Raw genomic sequence first — 14,450 nt, 5'->3', positions numbered from 1 at the left:
ATCCCTTTCACTAGCTTTGACGTGATCCCTTTGACTAGCCTGTTGGTATATGTGAATCTCTTTTAACTCAGAACCCATTAGTCGTAGAATTTTGATTTGGATATAAAGCTTTTATAAGCATTTTAGAGAGTTGAAATTAACTAAGAAAAACACTGGTTTAAAAATTTATGAATTTATGAAAAAGAAAATTTATAGTCTATCGACTAAAATACCAAGGCTTTGCCTATTTGAAGTTTTTAATAAAAACTTTTCTTTGACCATTTTGTATAAATGTAATTGAGTTTGGTTGACACAACTTTAAATTTTCTTCTTCTAGGCGTGAATGATTTGGATTCAAAAAAATTCCGGAGCAAAAATCTCTCCGAAGAGAACAATTCCGAAGCAATTATGTTCTAAATTGTCTTTTTTTTAATATTCAATGAAGATAAATTTTATTACAACCAAAATTTGTAAAATTATGTGCCTTATTTATTAGTAAAACCATGCTCAACGGAGAAAACACTTCGTGAAGACATCCATTTTTAAAAATCCTAAACTTTCAAGATTATAAATTGGTCTCCACTTGGCCCCACAAATGCAAAATTCAAAGTTTTTTCAGATCGTGGAAACTGTTTTCTAAAACCCCACTTCGAGGATAGCACATTCAAAAGTTTTGTGTGTGTGTTTTATCTGTATACTTCCCAGCGATTTCTGGAACATATACTATGCCAAATATTTCCTTATAATATTCTTCCTGTTTTGCAAGTAGCTGTTTTTAACTATTTAGTTTTTTATAAGTGATTGTCATTATGCGCGTTAAATAACACGCTAAAAGAAAAATTTTTGTTGGATTTATAAACTTATATAAACTTCATAACTTCAAAAACGACTACGAAAATAATCGATTTTATAGATTCTGAAATATTCACACGAAATTTTTTTTTTTGCATTGTCTCAGATTTACAGTATCTCTTCTCATTCATATAAATCAAATTATAAAGTTTAAACATAGAGATATTTTACAACGAAAATATTATCATTTTATTATTAAATTATAATTATTACATACATAGAACCTAGAAATAGTTTTAGAAATTCATATGGGTTTTGTAATTAACAATATAAGTATTAGTTTGAAATAATAATATTGTATACACACATATGCATTTGATAAGTCTAGCCTAGAGTCAGGTGTAGTATTTGTCAATCTTTTTAGCAGGACTGGAAAAATGAGTGGCTGTTGTCAAGATCGAGTTTCTTCTATGAAATTCACCATAGCCAATAACTACTCTTTTAAAAGATTTGTAAAATTCTAAATTAATGAATATTCATATTCAGATAAGGACGATATTCAGATAAGACGAAGGAATATTAAAAATAGAGCTCAAAAACTAAAACTAAAATTGTCATTACAATGTGGAACACTTTTTAATCTTAGAGATCACCCGACAGAAATAACAATTTCAGATGAGAATATTTTCTTGTTTCACACTTTTTGAGAGTTATTTTATCGTAATCGGGTTTTAGGTTGAACTTTTTGTTCTCCAATTATCTTCCGTTTTGAAAATTGTCTTAATCAATTTTAAGCAATTTTTTCGTGGAGATAGAGAGGTCAGGTACGAACATGCCAAGAATCTCTTAACTTTTCGGTCATTTTGAAATGCTCTTCAAGTACCACGTGCAATCCTAGTCCTTTTTGAATCACTCTCCACCTAACGACACCTCACCTCATCCACTAATAAATATCATACAACATTATATAAATAAACCAACAACAAAATGTAAGTGAAACTCAATTTGAAAATGCAGTAGTAAAATATTTAATTCTAAAATGTCTCTTGATGTATTACAACAAAACTAAATAAATATGAGGAGTTTGTCAAACACTGGAACGGTCAATTTAAAGGCTCATATCACCGTGGACTTTCTTTAAGTAGACCAAATCTTCAGACTACTCGGAAAGGTTAATGCAGACGAATGAATTTGGATTGATTGTTGATCTTGATTCACAGTTTCAAATTTCGAATATTATTCGCAAATTAAGAGTATGAAAATTCCAGTCATGCACATCATGCTATAAGGTGGTTGTCCAAATTTGACCCTCTTTGGTCTTATGCGATACTAAGAAAAAGGACCACCGGGCATGGAAAATACAATTTCTTGATTCAATAGATGACAGATTTCAACTGCAAGAATTCAAAGAATGGCTGACCTAAGTTTCAGTCTTTGTCATAAGAGTTGCGGAATGATAATCCAATCAATGTGTTGTTAGTTTCGGAGAAAATCATTATTAAAAGTTGATGAAGGATGAAGTAACTGAAAAAAAAAACTAAAAGATTGCCAAAATAGCCGAGACCATGCTAGAATACTCCAAAATGAAAGGCTCTAGATCTCACTTCGATGCTGAAATGTTCAATATTTTTCTAGAATGTTTCTAATGAGCCTGTAGCATTTAAGAAACTTTCTTTCCAAAATCTTTCTAGAAGAGTTCAGATACTGGAGGACCTGGAGTTGACCAGCCATGCCAGTTATTAACTTCAATCTTTTATAAACTCTCTTTCAAAGCTTTTAACATTACTGAATACATGAAGTATGTACTTGCAACGATCCTAGGTAGGTACTACAACAACTTCTGCATCAACTAAACTATAACTATCTTTTAATAGAGACCTAGTACTGGTAGTATGTTGCAACAGTACAGATAGTTACATTTTATATATAATAATAATAGATATTGTATGGAATAGAAGAGAACTAACGAAATTGTTACAGGCTATATTAACACTCTCTGGTGACCATTAATAAAATATGTCGTTCAAGTTTACTATTTTATTTTATATACTGAATGTCACAAACACATCTCGTCTCTATCTAGTAAAAATGTTTGAAATCAATTTGTAACTTATTCACATTTGTTCATTTTTATAATAAAACATGTTAGAAAAATTGTGAAGAAAAATATATATAAAATATATACTTACTCTATCTGATGATAAACTCTAAATTGCTAAATGCAGTGCTATTAAATGAGTAACTACTCTTCATACCTTGTATATACGTAATACTAACAGATACCAGCCCGCTTTTCTGGACAATATCTCTCTTCAAAACAAAGACTATCACGTTTTTTGAAATAGAAGTTTTGCCCATGGTACTTGCTGACATTGTAACTTTCTACTGATCCAATCATTAAATTAACCTGATTTTTATACTTTTTGGATCAAAATTACTTAAAGTTGAGGAGCGCAAACTTATTTTTATTGCAATGAACTATAAAAAGTTCCCGTCCGTTTTGGTTTTTAAGGCATGTCAAAAGCTGCATTTTTCCATATTTGAGCTGCGTTTAAGTTTTTTTTCATATGGTTACTCAAATCTCATTATGCTCAATAAAATCGACCGTACTTACATAACGATACTTAACTTATCGTTAAATGGGCACATAATAAGGGCCATTTGTCGTCTAAGATAACTTCATAAGATTTTTTCAATGTTTAGAAATTTGGTTCCAGGCGTTGTGTAAAAAAAAACTTTATTTTTCAGTATACCATTGGAACACTCAGTGTAAAGATAAACATCTCCTCTAAGCATTATTCCATATGCATGTATGTTGAAATACTTCTTAAATGGTTGAATAGCTGAAAACAAATTGAATTTCTCTTGAAGCAAGAAAATTAATTCAAATACTAGGAGTTTTTATTACTATACAAATATAATCTTTATAAGTCATTAACCCATAACTATTTTAAATGCTTTAAAATTTATATTGGAATTTCCATCACTTTCCTCATTTGTTTCTAGGTAGTAAAATTTAAATTATTTTTCTTAGTTTTCTTGACGAAATGATTTTCATGTAAAAACATCTTTCAAATTTATTTCGAGTGGTGTACATTTGCACGTTAACGTGAAAATAATTGTTGAAACGTTAACAAATTATTGTCTGCCAATAATATTAGATAACAGTTTTACATTTCTAAATAAGATTGTTTTGAAGCCATTTTAAAATTTATTCATGCCTCGAAAGTTTTTGTTTGTAAATTTGATACTTCATGTCTATACAAAGTATCATTACGAAATCGTCGAATGTTTGCCTTCTTAGAGACCTATACAAAGATATTTCAAGAGACTTAGAAGGTAATGTTTTGCTATAATCATACTTATGCCCAGCAAGATTGATGAATTAATATGGATTGTTGATAAATAAATATGTTTCAATCTGAAATATTCAATCTCCAAACAATAAATTCGTACGGCTTAAATTTAAAAAAAAGGCCATTAATCTTGCTTTTTTAATTATTTTCTCTGAAAAATGGCTTAAGTCATGGACCTTATAACACTTCGGTCAGTCACTCGATCAACTAACATAATTGATTTATTGGTAAATTCACCAGTGGTCAAATTTAAATGTCAAATATAGCTTCCATATTGAGATTGGTTTAGCCACGACGCAGACTTGATATTTTTCCCTTAAGGAATGCTTACTTGCCTTCGGTTTCCCCTGGTATGATGCAAACGCATGATTCAAGAAATGAAATGTTATTTAACTATTGGAGAGGATTGTCAATAGAAGTAAGAAGAAATACTAATACAGGGGAGCTTCGATAACTCGAACCTCGTTAAGTTGTAATCCTCAACAAGTCGAAAAAAATGGTATTCCCTTCCGTTGAACTTCTAAATATGCGTTATCTTCTATTATGAAGACTTTGTAACTCGAAAAAAATGCTACTATTTGCTTTTCCTTGACGTTTGGGTTATTGAGATTTCACTGAATTAGTAAGACTGGAGGCCTGTAGTAACCAGTCTCGCTTATTAACCACATAATGGGTTTTTTAGGTGAATTTAAATTTATTAAATTGTTTTATTTATTCACACTCTTCACAACTTTGTTTTTAACATTCCGTACCATATACTCTATTCACAAATAAAAAGTTAACTCTACAGTGGAATTTTTGCTTCATTTTTGCGTGTGAGAGCTTGACCTACGTGAAATTAAAGTTTTAGCAATGATTAAGCAAATAGTTTTTTTCCCTCAAATTGAAAACACGTGAAAATGTGAAATCAATAAAGACAAAGATAATAAAAAGGAAATTTAAACGTAAAAAAAAAAAGTAACTCTTTGTTTGTATACGCCTGTAGTAAAACCTTTAAAATAGATTTTCATTACACACTAATCTCCCATAGGAATTCGATTTCTACACATTTATTTTGTGTTTATATAGAAAGGAAGGTAGTCGTTATCTTCATCATCATATATACCTATAGATAGGTATAGGTTAAACGACAAAATGTTTTATCAAACGTGAAAGAGCAAAACGGTAAAATGTTTATTTTTTCCCAAGTGAAATTGAAAATGCCTAGTGTTTTCTTTTTTTTTGTATATATATACTTCATTCATTTATTCGCCGTTTGTGAACGTTAAAAAATCATCAAAAAAATCCAGAAAGACAAAAATGAAAAAATCTGTAGATTTTTTTTATTTAAACATTTTTTACGAATTCTTTAAATAAAACTAAAAATTGTATTCGATGGAAAAGTGTCTTGTTTGTGATGTGAAAGATTATTTCTAATAAAATGAACTTGAAATATTTTCCTGTGCAATATTACTTTCTCTAAACACAATTTTTGAATAGAAAAATCATCTTAAACATAATCTCAACACTTTTGATAAAATTTTTTTTTCATATTACCTCCAAACGCTCAAAGTCACTCTAAACCACATTTACACCAATATATGGAATATTAAACTTTTACAGAAAGTGATATAAATGTCTGCAACCAAAAGTTATTTCCACAAATACAAAATATTAATTTAACTTCCCAGTGGAAGTTAATGTAATAGGGCCTACTTTGAAAATCTTCAGTTTTACATATTTCCGCGGTTTCAAGGCGGCAATATCCGAATTAAACCTTTTCAATCTGAAGTCTGTGTGTGTGTGAACGTATGTGCGTATGTACGTTTGGATTCTTTCGCCTCGATTATCTCACGAACCAATTATGATATTAACACGTGACTATATTTATTCGAAACGTAATTGCGTATTTAAGCGGAATAAGTTGAGCCGTTTTTTAATGGTAATAAAAAACCTGGAAAAACTGAATAAACAGAATCTAAAAAGTGGATAAAACACATCATTTATCTATGGAGATAATGATCGTTCCAGCATAAGCTTTTTAAGTTTTTCCCTCTCTGGGAAGTTAGTCGTGTGGACTACTGGGGTCGCACTCACACGACTTCAATACCACACCGGCTATGTACTGCCAATTTATTTGAAAAAGAATATAATTCAATTCCATACATTTTCCAACAACAATAAGTTCATTCACATTGTTTTCCTATAGGCATAATATTTTATATATAAAACATATTTTACGTTTTTTTAACATTAATTTATTTTATTACTCGACTACCCTAGAAGGAGGATAATTTTTCCTCTGCCCTCATACAGAAGTATACAGACTTTTAACCACAAGAAATGATAAAGACATTAAATCTGTATTGGGTAAATTATTTTGTCATATGACAACCGGCGGATTAAAATAAAACTATGATAACCGGCTTAAAAAGATTCTAAGCAGGCGTTGAATAAATGGATGTGTATTAAGAAACCATAGTAATATACAACAAAATTATTCATATATAGGAATTGCCTGTCTAGTAAATTTAATAAAAAATAGTTCACTTTTTTAATGGTGTAGTCTTTCCATAAACGGCTGTTTATTTTTGTTTTAAGCGTGCTTACGACTGCTATATTTAATGCTTGACGCCATTAGTCATTTTCCCAATAATTACAAAATGAATTGAAAATATATAAACAACATCAACTTCGAATTATCAGTTCTTCTCTAGCCGAGGGATTTTGACTTCTTCTTTCCGACTGTGAAAACTTAAAACCCTTTGACTGCTGTTGACCGACTATTCGTGACTGACTGTAGTCTTGTTTTTTACCCTTTCAATAAATTACTTTTTGTATAGTCGGGTTTTTTGATTGTTTACATTTTACATTTTATTTTTTACGTATTCAAGTCATGAACCGGTAAGTTTGATTTAAGTAGAAACATTGTTATGACACTTTTCTTGATTCCTTCTTATAATGTTGACTTTTCTTATTTAAATAATAAAGAACATAGCAATAGTATGCACGTATATAACAAAAATAAAAGAAAAATATTTATTTATTATATGAGAAAAATTCTGAATACATACAAATTATATAGGGTGGGCTATAAATCTAAAAACACTAAAGTGTAAGCCAGACACTCCGGCTCCTAAATAAGTCTAAAATCACCCTGACACACAGTTCCATAGGCTAATATCCGTTCCGAATATAGCTCTCTCCAAATATCAACTTCACTGGGCTCGAAATCCATGTGAAAACTTCTTCTAATAAGAAATTCCTCAAGAAAATGATTTAAGAGTTCAAGGGTTTATCATATACGGTAATACAATGGGCCTAAAGTCACAGATTTGACATTGAAACTGCCGACTAAGCCATTCAAGTAAACTCTAAATGGAAAATTGTGTGAGTATAATTGATAGATCTTGGCAATTCTAATGCAAATCTTCAAGTAAACTGAACCTAAAAGAAAAAGTGTGTAAGGTGTGGACGGAAAATTCCTAAATCCTTCTTTCTGGACACTGTATAGATATCGTTCGCAATGTTTATAGTATATACTGAATTAATTTTTCCTTTACGGAAATAAATAATGAAATATACATTTCAAAACATTATTTGTGTGTATATAATAATAATTTATGAAAATAAATGAACTAACTGAGACGAATGAAAATTTCTTGTCAGTTTGACAAGCGTGACTTGTATTATTATTCTTTTGTTTTTTTTTTCTTCACTTCACTGTATTTTTCTCTTAATGTTGTTCAATTTGTCACATTAAATTTATTGTTAATGATTTGATATATCGTTTTTTAGTTTGCATTTCATTAATAAGAAAAAAATAATGTTGTTTGTTATCATATATTTTATTAAACGAACTATAACCTTTGTTTTCTCTCGATGTGAGAAATTTTCACACTATTAATGAGAAATTTTATTTAAGAGAAACTGAAAGTTTTATATAATATATATCGTGCATTTTCTTAACACGTTTTTAGGGCTCTGCATCCAAGGGATGGTAAACGAACCTACTTGGAATTCGAATTTGTGCTTTACAGAATAGCCTTTCGTTTTCTTTGCGTTCAAACAAAATGGATTTGCATAAAAAATTCACCATCAAAAATTCCATACAAAAACAAATTGAATTTCTAATTTTTTTTTTCAATCTCAGTGAGAATTCGCTTAGCTAACACAACTCCTGCGCTACGAATTTTCTCCTTTTAAATATTTTTAAATGTGATTATGAATTTTTTGAACATGAAAATAAAAAGCTTTTGACAAATTGACTACACGATAAATAATACAGTTCTAATGTGTCAATCATAATGCTTTAATATTTTTTGACAGTTTATACTGACTACAAACAAAAAATTTGATATAAATTACCCACACAATACCTCTATTTACAGACAATTTCGCGATCGCTCCTCTTTGGCAAGAAATAAAGTCAAACTATTTAAAAATACTACTTACCATTTTTATCTATTCAATTTATGATATTAGAAATTTTTATTCACGAAGAAATATTTTATCGTTTAACCATAAATTACAATTGGTTATATATTAAATAATAAAAGTATGTGTATTTTATATTGATTTTTATCGTTTATCATTACATTTTATGAACATGTTTTTCCGATGTGAAATTTGAAGCTCTCAAGACCGTAAAGATATAAAACAATTGGACCTATAACTTGAAAATTATGGCCGAAAATTAATGGGACTACATACTTGGGTTTTTCCAACAGGATAAAAAATGGGTCTAATAGAGCAAACTCAATTTTTTTTTTTAATGACGTCATGAAGTATAAAAAATCAGTTTTTCGATATTTTGGCCAAATTTTGTTCAATTTGATTGAAATTTTTTTTGAAACATACTAACTTTGGGCCGTATTTCCCATTTTTGTGATATTAAGTCGTTTATACCACTCCTTGGGTAAAATGTGGAAAACATTATAGTTAAATTTTGAAAAATATTACAGTAACGTTGAATTTGAGAAGTATGATATGACATACTTGAAAAGTATGGCCCAAAATTAGTAGAATTACATAATTGCTTTTTTCAAATAGGATAAAATTTGGGTCTGATAGAGCAAAATCAAATTTTTTGGATTTTAATGACGTAATAAAGTATAAAAAATCCATTTTTTGGAAATCTTGCCCAAATTTTGTTAAATTTTAATGAAATTTTTTTTGAAACGTACTAATTTGGTGTCGTTTTTAAGTCACTTGTACCACTCCTTGGGCCAAATGTCGAAACCAAACCAGTCATGTCATGTCATTTACAAACTCAGACACAATTTTTTCGTCCTGGATAAAATTAAATTTTAGCTTGATGTCAGACGGGCACCAATGGACTAATTTGGTGATTCTTTACCAAATTTTTGTGTGTAGCATGAATATTTTTAAGTGTTACAAACTTGGGACTAAACTTAGTATACCTTGATATATATTACATATACCAGGAGTCGACCCCGATTCTCATGGATTCATGGCATGCACCTTAACCAACTGGGCCATATATGGTCTGGATTTTGTTCTTCTATATACATTTATAGTAATTTCTCGTTACTAAACATAGAGGTTTAAAATCCCAAGATATCCAATAAATTTTTATTTTTTGATGATATTTTGACATAACATTATTTGTAATATAATTTTTTTTCTATTTGTTTCAGTTATTGTGTTGAATTTGAAGTATTAAAAGCATCAAAAGCCTGTCGAAAAGAGAATCTATATAGTGCATTACGTGAAGGTAAGCTATATGAACTCATTTTATGATTTATTTTTATGTTCTATGAGAAACATATAACATGTTTTTAGATTTATTTCTCATTAGTTCATTAGTTAGTTGAATGAAATACGTAACAAATAAAAAGCTCTATATGATGTGAAACTACTCTATGATTGTTCTCATTAAAAATATTTTTCAATAAAAGGCGAAAACGGTTAAGTGTATCCATGAAAATATCAATTTCCCAGAGGTTCTAATGACCAAGTCAATCAAGTTGATCCAAAATACCTTAAGAAGATATGCAAGGATTGAATAATACTAGGTATTTCAATAAAACTTTATAAATACATTTTTGGATTAACAAAGTTTCCAAAAATCACAAAAAATTCCAAGATCACCAGGCTTTTTATTTTTATTTTATCGTTCAAAGTTGTCTGAAAATATGATGAATCATATAGGTTATCCTTTTCAATTGGATATTTCTATATCAAAAAATGTAGAGAGTGTGATAAAAAACTATCTAAATTATTTATACAATATTTTAGTTTATAATAATACCATAAAAATATAAGGTTGCCGATGATATAAAAAAAATTTTAATTTTATTATGAGTTCATCATTTGATGAGCAAAGGCGATATAGTTAGAGTATTGATGAATGTAGAGCGATATCTATATTATCAAATTTATAAGCATTTCTTGCACTTGTACAAAATATATTATATATTTTTGTAGTTGCGTGGTATTGTAAAGCAAACAATAATTCATAACTTGACTACAAACTATATATTTAGTTTATAGTTTAATCACCTGAAGAATCTTTTGAAAACTAAACATAAAGTGTGTCTTAATAGGAAATAAAAGTTCTTACCATGTCACCAGCTTCATTTTCTATATTCCTTGTTGGAATATTATAGCACCTTCGATTTTAGAACTTCGAAATTAACAGAAGTAGAGTTCTTTTAAAATAGAATTATCTGGGAACAGAGTTATTGAAAAAAAAATCTTTACCTAAGCTTTAATATCTTTAAGAATATAAAATTCGGCTCAGTTTGGAAAAGGTTTTAAGGGAAAAGGCAATTTAATGGAGAATGTTCTTAGATATGTTTCAAATTCGAGTTTAGGGTTCCGTAGTCGAAAAATTTTTCCGGGATTGTTGTGAATTTTACTTGTTATTTAATTTTGTTGGACTATATATTAGAATAGAAAGAAATATTTTAACATCTATTTAAAAGTAGTTTTATTATGCCGATGATTAGGAGGTCAGATAGATACAAAATGCTAAATTACATGTATAGGGTACCATTTTCTACATAGATATATTAATTTCATTAGGTATTATCTTAATAGCTACAACACAAAATGTAATAAATTTAATGAAATGTGATTTCTGCATTTTATTGCAACACAATAATGCTTCTCGTGTACGTTCTATGTAGTATGTACCTACGTAGTATGTTACACATCGTAAAGTGGTAAACACCTTCGTTATCGTCAGTATGTCTAGTCGATAATATATATTGTATGTTTCGTAGCTGTTACGTGTATAGTACGAAATACGACTACCTATTGTTCGTAGGTAACTATCTACCGTTCGTGGTATATAGGTATGTTTTATACCAAGAGCTCGATCATAGGTTAGTTTTGGTTTGAGTAGCTGTCCTGAAATGAGACACACTTAGTCCATAGGGCCCGATTTATTACCGCAAAGTGTGTTGGCCCACCCTGACCACTTCTACATGAACTATTTGAAGCTGTTTAAGAACAGGAAGAGTTCTTTGTCGTCAAGTTCAGATCGAAGATATCCTCAACGAAAGGCTGCCTCAAATGAGACCATCTCAAAAAAGGCAAAATCTAGGCGGAAGCAGAGAAAATGAGATACTCTTTCCTTCCCCTGCCACTGTGACAGCTCCTGCAATAATCGTTGCACTGGTAAACTTAGTCATGCAACGATTTTGCTTATATAGGTCCTTTGAAGCGAGATAAGATTCTCGAGATGCTTGTCACCATTTTACTCCGACCATATCTATCTTAGCTGCAGTACCACAATTGCGTTTTTCTTTCCATCTACGATTCTCAGATTGTATTCGCAAAGGAAGCTCTTTGATGCCTAATGATGATTGTGCCCGGTAACCTTGGGCCATTTCGTGTAAGCTCTGGTCTCTGCTTTATTGACGTAGACAAGAGATCGGCGTGCATATTCCTCAAGAAAGTCAAGTTCAACAATTTTAAAGTTTCTCTGGCGTATAACTTCTTAAGTTTTTCGAAATGACAAACCAAATTAAACTGTGTTCTTTACTAGTTGAAGTCGTTCAGCACAGGACCAAAATTTAATAGATCTGGCTCTTTGAATCCATGTATATCGTGCCAAATGCTCTTTAAAAATAAATGTTGTATATAAAATGTTCGATTTGTGCAACGGTTGTGTTCGTTCGTTACATACAAGAGATATTTAAAAATTATTTTCGATTCGTGTTCAATTTTCAATACTTTATTTTTCTTTTTTTTTGTACTATTTTTAATTCTCTTTCGAACATAGTATATTTTTTTTATCGTAAATGTTCAATAAATAAATCAAATATTTTTACGATTTTCAAAAAAAAAAAAAAGATTCTGAAGATAGAGAAAACAAATTATATATTTATCGTATAGAATTATGTGTAATAAATGAATTGTTTTGGATCTCATTTCAATGTAAAGTATTTTTAATTAAAACTTTCCTTTATGATTGGGGTTATTTTAAATCAAATATCAGCTCGAAAATGATTGTTTTATTAAAATTGGAAAAATGTAAACGTAAATGGTTTATTTTTCAATTGAAATTACCCCTGAAAAACATTTTTTTTCTTTATTCGAGGCAACAAAAATTCTCAAAACTTTTAAAAATACGTGAAAAAATCGATAAAATCGCAAAAACATAATTGTTTCGCATTTCGATTGATTAATAGGGTAATTTTGAGAAAAATTTTTCCGATCTTGCGAACTTTTCTTAAGGGATTCTCTTTGAAAAAATCGGTAAAATCACAAAAAACTTTATTTTTGAATTTGATGAAACTGAGTACACAGGGTAATTTTGGCCCAAAAAATGCAAAAATGTAGTTCATTCAATATTTGGATGAGTATATTTTGAGATATCGTCTTAAATCCTGAACGAAATACTCTTGTTGATAGGTAATTCTGGATAAATCTTGAAAAATACTCTTTTTATCGTCAAATGAGCTCAATTTTAATACTTTCTGGGTCCTGATTACCAGAAAACAATCAAAAAAACATGAAAGGCTGATTGAATTTTCCCTTCTCTGATCCGCACTTGCTTAAGAATTACTACGAATTGTTAGATCTTGTCGAAAATATGTAAAATAATTTAAGATAATTTTAACAAAACTGTAATGTTTAATTAATTTGTTTCAGGTGAACGTGTATGCGTACGCTGTGAATCACAAGCACTACGTAAATACCTTGGATGGCGATGCCAAGGACATGGTGTAGAAGGTCGTAGCACGCGTTGGAGTGCATTATCAGCACCACATTGTCACGGTAAATGGATTCGTATACAACATGATCCATCCATACACAACACACAACAACCAGCAACAACAACAAACGATGCTAAACAAATTTTCGGTTATGAAAATCAACCAAAATGTTCAACAAAAACATGTAATAAAAATGGTGGTCCAGCATTTATTTTTGTTTAATTATTAATTTTAGTATTATATTATTCTTTTATTTTTTTGCTTGGTATCGACACATATTCTCCCGTTAAATGTTGTGTTCAAAAAATAATAATAAATATAATAAAATCAACCGAAAATTTGTACCAAAATAATAAATGCGTACTCAATTGCGTAACGGGTACGCTTAAAAAAAAATTTTAATGGGCGTGAGCTATTTAACTTTTTTTTCTATTTTTAAAATTTTTGTATTATTTTAAATTTTTAATGGTAGGTACAAGGACGTTCAAAAATTTATGTATTACAATACCGTTTCTGTAATATATAAATTTTTGTTTTACTTAAAATGTAGTTATCAATATTTGTGTAAAGTTTTTCTTCATTTAATGGTTTGAGTTCAAATTTTCCCAATTATTCTAAAGCATAAATTTTTGTAGATATTCCCACTGCCAACGGTTTTATCAACGGCCCGTGTTAGTAAGACCTCTGCGAGCTTAAAGTAGCTCGGACAATCTAAAAGTAAAAAAAGAAATTAAGTTTTTGTCAGGGAGAGTTTACTTAGGTGTCCTCTTTGAACCTTTCAGTTTGGATCGGAACATTTAAATCACCTTTACTCTCGGAATGAGGCTTCCAAATAGCAAAAACCATTAAAAGAAGAAATCAAAAAATTTTCCAATGTTGCCATGTTTTCGTATAGCCATATTATATTATAGAAATCGTTCACCTCCACTTTTTTTACTAACCTTTTTTTTCTCTAAAATAGAAGTAAATTTGCAAGATTAAAAAAAAAAAAAACTTTTTTATAGTATATTCAAGAAAAATATATATATATATATATTCTATATTAATTATAAAAATTTAGTTAATTATTAATTAATTAAAAGGATAAATATAATAGTAATTATTTAAATTTAAAAATAAAAATACAATAGTTGTTAGTGATACAAATAAATAA

The 14,450-nt window shown here is 29.3% G+C and overlaps 1 protein-coding gene across 1 annotated transcript in view; it reads left to right on the top strand.

Annotated features, from left to right (window-relative positions):
* LOC123300388 (somatomedin-B and thrombospondin type-1 domain-containing protein) overlaps positions 1-13,623 on the top strand; it is a 330,576-nt gene extending 316,953 nt beyond the window's left edge. Inside the window, exons 4-5 of the mRNA XM_044882959.1 lie at positions 9,767-9,843; positions 13,233-13,623. Coding sequence (XP_044738894.1) covers positions 9,767-9,843; positions 13,233-13,519 — 364 coding nt within the window. The 3' untranslated portion in view covers positions 13,520-13,623. The remainder of the gene's footprint in view (positions 1-9,766; positions 9,844-13,232) is intronic.
* The last annotated feature ends 827 nt before the right edge of the window (positions 13,624-14,450 follow it).

Source organism: Chrysoperla carnea, chromosome 5, assembly GCF_905475395.1.
Source record: "Chrysoperla carnea chromosome 5, inChrCarn1.1, whole genome shotgun sequence".
Lineage (NCBI taxonomy): Eukaryota > Metazoa > Arthropoda > Insecta > Neuroptera > Chrysopidae > Chrysoperla > Chrysoperla carnea.
Note: the sequence above shows the minus strand (reverse complement) of the source record. Positions and strands in the feature narration are given on the sequence as shown.